The sequence below is a fragment of the Elephantulus edwardii genome, unplaced genomic scaffold (assembly GCF_000299155.1).
Source record: "Elephantulus edwardii isolate Elephantulus edwardi_28Jun2011 unplaced genomic scaffold, EleEdw1.0 scaffold00026, whole genome shotgun sequence".
In the NCBI taxonomy this organism is placed as follows: Eukaryota; Metazoa; Chordata; class Mammalia; order Macroscelidea; family Macroscelididae; genus Elephantulus; species Elephantulus edwardii.
In genome coordinates, this window is record NW_006399776.1 from 23,057,590 (window position 1) to 23,067,555 (window position 9,966).

The 9,966-nt window shown below is 41.7% G+C and overlaps 2 protein-coding genes across 2 annotated transcripts in view; one reads left to right on the forward strand and one right to left on the reverse strand.

The window, feature by feature from the left end:
- ACIN1 (apoptotic chromatin condensation inducer 1) overlaps positions 1–4,272 on the reverse strand; it is a 48,436-nt gene extending 44,164 nt beyond the window's left edge. Inside the window, 3 exon segments of the mRNA XM_006883141.1 lie at positions 2,300–2,365; positions 3,972–4,130; positions 4,132–4,272. Coding sequence (XP_006883203.1) covers positions 2,300–2,365; positions 3,972–4,130; positions 4,132–4,152 — 246 coding nt within the window. The 5' untranslated portion in view covers positions 4,153–4,272.
- A 3,050-nt stretch (positions 4,273–7,322) lies between these two features.
- On the forward strand, positions 7,323–7,748 carry LOC102860984 (chromosome unknown open reading frame, human C14orf119). The gene has a single exon (XM_006883142.1). It carries the CDS (start codon positions 7,323–7,325, stop codon positions 7,746–7,748), a length of 426 nt encoding a protein of 141 aa, XP_006883204.1.
- The last annotated feature ends 2,218 nt before the right edge of the window (positions 7,749–9,966 follow it).

Consider the following 9,966-nt stretch of genomic DNA (forward strand, 5'->3'; position numbering starts at 1 on the left):
ATCAAGCAAAAGTGTTCTTCTTATAACTAGATCCCTTTTCTAAGCTACACTTTTATTTAAGAGCAAAATAAGGAATCCTAAGATTGACTAAAAAAAATGGCATAAAAAGGAAAGATACACTTAAACGAGTCCATTCCAAATCAAAAAGGTGAAGCTGATAAATAAAAAATCTTGAAAACTCCCTGCAATGATGTCTTTTAATCAGTATTTTTCCCTTTTAATAGTATCAAACACAAGTAATAAATATTCCATGAAAATTATCTCTTAAAAAAACTCAAAACAAAAAAATACCAATCTCTAAATTAAGGTATATTTTATCAATAATGGGCAGAGTTGACATCTCAAAAATGCAGGTACAGAGTTTAAAAAGTATGAAAAAAAAATAAGGAAAAGGTTATCTACTCAGCATTTAGGATTTCATTTTGTTTGAAATTAGAGAAATCCTCGCTAATAGTATTTAACACGCATGGATTTATCTCTTTTCTCACTTCTCTGCAACCTAAGACTCTACCACTCTTCTGCCCTTAGCCTTCTTAAAACCCTCTTTCTTACTGAGAACCTTTTTGCTAAGCAATTTCTATTCAATCATTGGTGTTGAGTCCAAACTGAGTCATAAATGACCCTCCAGCAGGTTTTTTAAGTCTGTAAGACACATGAGAGGAGTTCTCCATCTTTCTCTCAGTGGAAGTGCTAATGGATTTAGACTGCTATATAGGTGTGGCCTTTCGGTTAGCAGGGCAGTTCTCCAAAGGGCTATGCCATCAGAGATGTCCAGGAACTCTTACTGTTATTGTCTAGGTGTTACTGAATCAAGCACAACTCACAGCAACCCTATGAGCAACAGATCTGAACTCTGTCTTATCCTGTGCCATTCTCATCATCTCTGCCATACTAGAGATCATTGTTACAGCCACTGTGTCAATCCATCTCACTGAGGGTCTTCCCCTTCTCTGCTGACTTTCCACTTTTCCATTATGATGTCTCTTCTCAAGGATCCATTGAAAAAGAAGAAAAAAAAACAAACCCAAAAAACCAACACAACAACAAACCACCCTAAATACTTTTTATGTTACTTGTCATGTTATCCTAAGACAGCAAATATTTATTTTCATCTAAGATGGAGACAAATATTTGGCATTCAATGGGAGTATATAAAGTATGAGTGTATATATTAGAGAATCTAGCTGCTTATTTCAATGAACTTATGTTACTAAAAGCAAAATTCCAAAATTAAACTGCAATAAGCAAAAGGAATACAATCACAAAGAGACCACGAAATGCAGTTTTTTTATGTTTATTAAAGCACACACCCTAACTTCTGTTACCCAGCTGGATTATAATACTATGACTTAATAAGGTGATTATCAAGGGAGTAGGAAGAACTCTCTTGTTTGTCCATAATATCTTGGGACTCCATCTGGTGCTAAAGGTGCATATCATTGCATTAACAAAGACCTCTTTACTTACGTGTGTAACACACCATGAATGAGGTGATCTTAAATGCTAAAAGGAACCTCAAGAGGTCATCTAGACTTTCTACCTTGTTAAATCATGCAATGGTTTCTTTGAACAAAATCTGAATCAGAAATTTTACATATAAAGCTAACTGCTTTAGTAGATCTAATCTAGCTTCAGAGGAGTGCACTGAACTTTGTTCACTTGGGGAAAGTGTGCCTAGGAAGTCCCCAAAACGGCTTCACAAAACCTCAAAAGAGCAGTGAAATTATGGATTCAACCCTTAAAGATAAGGAAACAAACAAAAAAAAAAGATAAGGAAACAGGAAATGAAGGAATCCAAAGGTTAAGATTCTTACTCTCAGGTAAAAAACTCAGTAATATTTAAGAAAAACTGCACAGTTATTAACTCTATCATTAGTAAGGTCAAAGAGTTGAATTTGTTTTTAGAAAACTCAAATCAACAACAAAACCTGAATCTTCTTGGCAGCACATATGTTCTCACATCATCTTATTGAGTGTATAATTCCTATCTATATGCAAAGATATCAACTACTTTTCCCAAAGAAATGACTTCAGATATTGTACTACACTTAATCAATCATAGACACACCTTTCTGCACACATAATTTCAATTCTCAGAAATTATGAGTGCCTCTGTTTCTTTTCTTTTCTCCATGCCCTTGTTACAAATGGGCTTCCAATTATTTTGAAACATTTCAAATCAAGAGAACTAAGGAAAATACTGGTCCCTTGGAATTAAGCATAATCTATGGAGAACCTGTCATGCTATGTGTGTGGACATTCAAACAGCCTGTTCCATCTAACAAACCTCTTTTCTTACCTGAGAATTTGGCTGAAATGCAGCATGGGGTGTTGAGTGTTTCTGTAAATTTTCTAGCATTAGAGCCTGGTATAGAGAAGAGCAAATGTCAGAAACCAAGGGAGGGGGGAAAAAAAAATCCAAAACCTACCCCACTAAAACCCCAAGTTCTTCATCAAATATAACGACTAGCCATAAATGCTTAAACTTTTTTCCTTTTCCAGAAACCTCAAAACCCTTTACTAACATTGTTCTAATTAATCTTTTAAAAGACCCTTTAAGGTAGCAACTGTTATTGCTCCCAAATGTTCAGATGTAAATACAGACACAGAGAATCAGTAATCTGGTTATGTCATAAAATTAATTACAGTAACAGACCTGCTCCTAGAATGGCTGCATTTTACACACTTTTGAAAAATAGTTAATGCTGTTATGTATAGAGTTGGAATGACTCCTAGCTAACTCCCAGTGGGTTTCCAGAGGCAGTAAATCTGCATGGAAAGAGGATGCACATATTTCTCCCACAGAGCAGCTGGTGGATTTGAACTGTATGCCTTTGGGTTGGCAACATAACTCTTTACCCCTAAGTCACAAGAGTTTCCTGTTCTGAAACAGCTTCCTGTTTTGTTTACTGACCCATGCTGGTCAGTAAAACGACCTAAAATATTTAAACCAGCTTTAAACACACCAAGGAAACATGGCTGGCTCTGGTCTGAATGAATTACTGAATTCAGTTACATCTAAACCTACTGGAGAGAAATGTGCGTATTTTCCAGCAGAGTGACAGGTGTATTTATCAAATTTATAACAATCTCAGGAGGCTACAACCCTTGTAAACTCCCCCAATCCATCTCCAAAAAAAAAAGAGGAAAATAAGCAAACACACAAACCACCCTATCAGCTTCTGTATAAGCAACGGTCGGCCAGCTCATCTGTTAAGCTAATATAGCCCTTATCTGTACTACCTGACATTTATCCCAACTGAAAGTCTCACGTTGCCCCAGTTTATACTAACTTGCACATATACCGATCCATTTAACCTCATGACAACCCCATCCTAACTTCCCAAGCCGATTAAACATCCTCACCATATACCTAACTGTCGCACGTCTCTCACCAATATCGACCTAACTCTTAACCACCCAAATTATTTCTGTGCTCTTATATACAAATCACTCTTTAAAAAGTCCCTTCAAACGGCGGTTTCTCATCATCTCACCTCCTAATCTAATCAAGCAGACATTTTACTCTACCCTAATCCTATTATTCCGGAGACCGGACCCCAAACCTCAACCCTCCACCCAGGTCTGCCCCTAACTCCGACCCAGCCCAACTCGCCCCCCTCCGGCCACTAACGCCGGTGGTTGTAGTGGGATTTAACTCCTTCTGCAGCGCATGCGCCGAAACCACAGACACAAACAAGGAGGGGGTGGGGTAAGGAGGTTAAGACACTTCAGCAGAGTAGCGCGCACCCTCCCATTTTGAGCTCGCGCTGCTGCCGTTAAGGCGGGAACCGGAGCGATCTCCACTCCAGTGCGAGCCTCACCAACCACCATGCTCGCGGATCTCGAGGCTCGCGCTAGCGGCCTGAGCGAGCTCGCGCCGAGCCCGGACACTGCGCCTGCGCCGCGGCTGAGACTCGTCTCTACCGGGTCCGCTCCCCTCCAACACCCCGGCAACGCCGTGTCCTCACCCCTTTGAGCCGTTTGACCAGGGTACTCTTCTGCCCGCTTTTGGCTAGGCCTCGCTGCTCCAGGGCGGCCTTCAGGTCGGTCACCCGCAGCGCCTGAAGAGGCTTCCCGTCCAGAGTCACCTCCTCCAGCTCCGCCATCTTGCGTGAGGTACTCGGGTCCCGTCCCGACGGCTTCGGGCATCTTCGGTAATTTCCGCCAACGCCCTTTGAACGTATCCAACTGACTCCGCCCACTGCCTGAGTCAACCCCTCGATTACCACTCAGAACTCCCCGGGTTCCTCCGGAACTGTCCGGTTATTTCCGTCTACACTTCGGCACCAATCGTTTCTTTTTAGCCTCCCAGCCGTTTCCCCTCCTCATCCTGTTTTCAGAGTTCGGTTATCTTCGTTTCACGGAGGCTTTGAACCGAATCTCTTCGGAAGCTCTCGTCTTTGGCACACTCAAACCCGAAGTGTATCGGCTATCTCCGATCCTCGCGCGGAGGTGCTTGGGTGTTTGGGGCCCGGTCCGACACCGGAAGTGCGTGGGCTGCTCAGCTGGCCCCGCTTGGGGTTTTCAGGAAATATGGCGAGCGCGGCAGCCGTTGGCATCTAAGCACTTTGGTCACGGCCTCGGTACCTTTTCTGAGGACAGGGGAGGTAAGCTGGGTAGAAGTCTCTCCCTGGGCTGGGTCTAACTTGCAGTTTGCAGTTACTTTTAGCAGTAATCCGAGGCTCCCGCCACCTCACCCCCCCACACCCTCGTCAGCCCCCGCTCGAGGTAAGGCTGAGTTGCTCCTTTGGGGCCTCAGTTGCTGGGCTCTGGTTGCCGCTAAATTGAGAAAGTGGGGTACCATGTCTTCAGACCGGTATGTTTGATTCTCAGCCGAAGTTGAGATTTGTTCCCCCCCTACCTACACGCCCTTCTTGACGCACCAAACTCATCTACACCCAAACAAATTTAAGTGGGATTAGTGGACAGAATCCGAAGTGGCGCGGTAACTAATTTGAGAATTCAAATTATGCAGTAAATGATCACTGAATTTGCTTTTAGCCGTGGAGCCGTGCGGCAAGACTCGGAGAAAGTTCTCCCTTTCCTCCTTCCCCCCAGAAATAGACTAAAAAGTTCCTTTAGAAGGAGCTACGCGAAGTGCAGCAATGAATGAATGGAAATCCAAAATCTCTGTAAATCTTCATTAAAATTATTAAAATAAAATAAAAAATAAAAAAAGAAGGAACTACGCGGCTCGTGCACAATCGCCCCCTCCCGCAGACTTTCCTACTTTATTTAGTACTGATGTTAATCGTTAGGATTTTCTTTCTTTGCACAAAAATAACATGCTTTTATAACAAAAGAAACAGTGAAATGGGTCATATGGGAGGAGTTTATGGGTTTCATTGTTAGCAACTCAAGCAGCTCTGAAAATTTCATATTGGCTGACCTTCCAAATGCATTTAGTGATGCAAAATCAATCACAGGACTTTGATGGATTTTATATGGATACTAAATATTAAGAAAAATTCTCAAAAGACCTTAATTTTCATATGTATATAATATAACACTTGTTATATTGTTTGATCTGTAAGCCACCAATCCAAAGAGACTTTGAGAGTCCCAAATAAACACCTGGCTTTCCTGGACGAGGCCTTTGCTCTGCTTTTTTATTTTTTTTCATATTCTTTACAGGAAAGAAAAGATTCCCTGGTGGTGTGGTGCATGATGTGCTGAGCTGCTCACTGAGCAGTTGGAATTGACTCGGGATAAAGATGGACAGTCTCCTCTCCTAAAAATTTACAGCCTTGGAAAACTGATGGAGGGTCGCTGTGCTTCAGAATTGACCCAATGCCAGTGAGTTTGGGTTTTATGTTTACAGGAAATACAGATAATGGCTATTTTGAAGCACTTGATATATTTCAGAAGTGCTATGTCTGGAATGTGTTCTGTTTTTAGGCTGATAACTGAAAGATCCGTGATCCAAACTCACCATCTATGGAAGAAGGATGAGGTAGTCTGTTCCTATTAAGATTTATAGCCTTGGAAAGCTGGTAGAGGGTCTCCATGAATTGGAATTGACTGATGACAGTGGGTTTTTGTTTTGTTTTATTCACTAGCAGAGGGCAGTGGTAGTTCAGTGGTAGAATTCACCCCTTCCATGCAGGAGCTCGTGTTTGACTGTTGGTCAGTGTCCCTCAAAGACAGCTTGACAGTGGAGACTTACATACTTTATAGTTGAATAGATTTCAGCAGAACTTCCAGACTAAGGTGAAAGACCTGATGATCTACTTCCAAAACTTTAGTCCGTGAAAACTCGCTGGATCGCAGTCCAGTCCTCTTGTGTAAGGTTTCCCAATGAGATGGGAACCAACTTGACAGCAGTGCACATGTGGTTCGTTACGTGTTATATACTGTAGAGTTGGAACTGACTCATAGCTGACCCTCTGGCAGGTTTTCAGAGGCTGTTAATTGCATGGGAGGAAATGTCCCCTCCTCCCACGGAGCAGCTGGTGGATTCAAACTGTGTGCATTTGGGATTGCAGCGCAACTTCTTGCCACTAGGCCACCAGCGTGCCAGCAGTGCACATAGCAAAGATTTTTTTACCATGCATGTCTTGTTTTGATTTTCATTTGTTGCTTCCCCCCCCCCCCCCCCGGTTGGCTTATAGCCACATGGTTGGTTGTATGAACCCTTAAGTTGCTCCATGGGAGAAAAATAAGACAGTCTCTTCTGGTTAAGATTTTTAACTTCAGAAACCCTGTGGGATAGTTCTCTTTCATATAAGTCACTATGAGTTAGAATTGACTCATGACAAGTGAGGGGTTTTGTTCATTTGTTTTAGGTTGCTAATTCTAGAATTAGTAGCATGTAGACCCAGATCAACAGCATTTTTTTTTAATTTTAGCTAAGATGTGAGATATGATGGGCCAATATAAATCTCTCTCCATTTATCTAATCTGGAGTATAGAATTTGGAGGAAAATAATGAACAATAAATATATGGATTATTTATAAGAGTGGTGGAGGGTTTCCCCCCATTTATTTAATCTGAAACATAGACGTTAGAGGAAAATAATGAACAGCAAATATGTGGATTATTGGATTCTTTGTAAGAATTAGGGAGGGAGGTGGTGGTTGAGAAGGGTAATAGTTTTGAAAAAGAGAAAGGGAAGTAGGCAGATTATTTTTGGGTAACTTCTCTAAGGCAGTTGGATAATAATCTAAGGAAAAAACTCAAACCTGTTTTCTTGTGAATTTTCTCTGTAGATGGTTTGATGATTAGGTGTAATAAAAGGTAGATTCAGCTCTTCTTACTGGCAAATTGTATTTTTGTTGCTCCGTGCAAAGAGTCTGTAACTGTGCTTCTGTGTTTCAGAATGTCTCTGGAATCATCACCATCAATGCCACTGCCCTTCCCTTCTCCCTTACCATCAGTGCCAGATGATATTATTAACTCTTCCCCTCCTCCAATGTCTTACGTCACATCTCAGGAGATGAAGTGTGTTCTGCATTGGTTTGCAAGTTGGTCTGGTCTCCAGCGTGAACGTTTTCTACAGGACCTGGTAGCTAAGGCAGTGCCAGGGAAATTACAGCCACTCCTGGATGGTCTGGAGCAGCTTAGTGTCTCTGGGGCAAACCGACCACCTTGTATCTTTGAATGCCAGCTCCGTCTTTGGGATCAGTGGTTTCGAGATTGGGCTGAGGAGGAACGCAATGAATTTGTCAGGCAACTGGAAATAACTGAGCCAGATTTTGTAGCAAAGTTTTACAGAGCTGTGGCTGCTACAGCTGGTAAGGACTGATGGACAAGACAGCCATAGTTGCAGTTGAGGTTATACTCTACAGCAAAACTTCTGTTCAGATGTGCTGCATGAAGATCTGGAAATGGTAACTTGATAAGTTGACTAAACGCACTGACAGCACAGACATGGCCGTTTTAACAGTAGCTTATCAACTGGATGACTAGGAATGGTTGCCACCTATGCAAACCCAGTCTGCCTCCTAGCTTCTTTCCAAGAATCTGATGACTTCTTTTGGAACTATAATCAAAAGGAACCAAAGCATTATAACTCAAATTTGGCCTACTGCTGCCTCATGAGAAATACGAAGTAGAGCTTTCTTGGTCTTAGCTATGATGTCCCAACCACCAGCTTTCCCATTGATGATTTATAAAATTATGGAAAATCAGGAGAGAGAGAATAATGATTGCCTCCCTCATTAAGTTCAAATAGCCATGACTTTTCAAAAGTATATGCTGCTTTTGGAGTTGGTAGCAGGTATTCTGTAGCAGATGTACAATAATATGAAAACAAGTGATATTCTATCAGTTGAAGGATTTATTTTTTATACCAAAATAAAGAACAGATTTTTAAAATGGTCTCTTTTTTTTTTCTTTTCTTTTCTTTGCAAGGCTGGTGCAAAGTTACTATCTGGCAAAAGGCATTCTGAAAATGTAAATGATAAGTCTAGATACATTTTTTTTTTACTATTGTCTCCCAAGAAGTAATCATCTGCCTTAACTCCTGTCACATTCTGGGTTTCATCACACCTTCCTTCTTCCTCCAGGTCTCAGAGCTCTGGTGAATGATAAGGGGCAAATGGTGCTACCTGAACAGTAGCTCGCTTCTGATAGACCACAGTTCCCAGTGTACCCACCAGGATAAGCAGCATTAGACAGAGTCCCAGGAATAGATGTATGTGGGTCATAGACTGATTAGGGTCTGCGGTAGCCAGCGGCCTAGAAACAAGATGATTAACAGAAAACAGTACTTAAGTTTAGGAGGTAAAGCCCCTATCGTATCTTTGTCTCATTGCTGTAGAATAGGAACTGACTCATGACTGACTGACCCTCTAGTAGGTTTCCAAGGCTGTAATTTGCACAGGAGATTGCCCATCTCTCTGGCCAATCCACTGGTGGGTTAGAAATGCCAGAGAGGCATGGCCTTGGAGTTAACAGTGCATCTTCCTTTTTATTATGTAGAATTTATAAACCCTGCTTTACCAAACACAAATCTCAAGAAAATAACAAAGGGAATACATAGGTCCTTAAAATAGGACTAAATAAAGATACAAGTATTCTAGCAACATTAAGTTTTTTGAGAAAGTCCTTGAAAAGTCATAACTTGTTAGTGAAAGGAAGGAAGGGGAGGGTCAGATTCTAGTGCCTAGGTAACTAGACAAGTTGCCTTGGTAATGCTTACAAAAAGGGAATTTAGTGTCCCTGCATCCTAGATAGGAACTTCATGGGGTGGGGGTACAATCATGTCCAGTGATCACAAAAGTTTCTAATAGGTTCCTAAAATATTTTTACTATTTTACCTGTATTCTGTGGTATAGTTGACTCCTCCATAATATATTTCTAGGGGCTTCTCCTGGAGAGTCAGGGTCAGGGCCCTGTGTAGCATACCAGCTGGAGGCCCTTGGCAGCCAGGAGACTTCCGTATTTGCACAGTGAACGTTAGACTAGCAGTAATTGATGGGCTATGGAAATAGCACCTAAACAGACATTTGGATCACTTAATGAAGATATATTCCCTGGAACAAAGTATCTTTTGAAACTTACTCAGGTATAGGAAGAGGATGAACAGATTGCAGGGGAAGGTTATGAAGATTTACGCGTTTACCCTAACTCATTATATGCTCAGCCTGAATCATCCCTTTACCTGCTAGTGCCGCCTCTATTTACCAGAGCCAGCAGTACTTTCTCTGTCAGCTCTTCTAGGTGTTTCTTTCCCAGGGAATGGTCTGGGGGTTCAGCTAATTGTAAAAACAACTGCAGCAGCAATCCTTGGGTTGAAAGACTCAAGGGTGAGGAAGTAACAGCATTGGCACCTTCATTAGTCTGGCACAGTCTACCCCTGGGGCAGAAGAGAAGACCAGAGTACCCAGGTATCTGCAAGGAAAAATAAAACAATATAGTTAAAACCTCCCTCAATTGCTATCTTAAGGAAAATACAGGTTAATTTAGATAATGGACTCAGTTGATAGCTTGTAAAAAAGAATGAACTTGATACAGGTTGA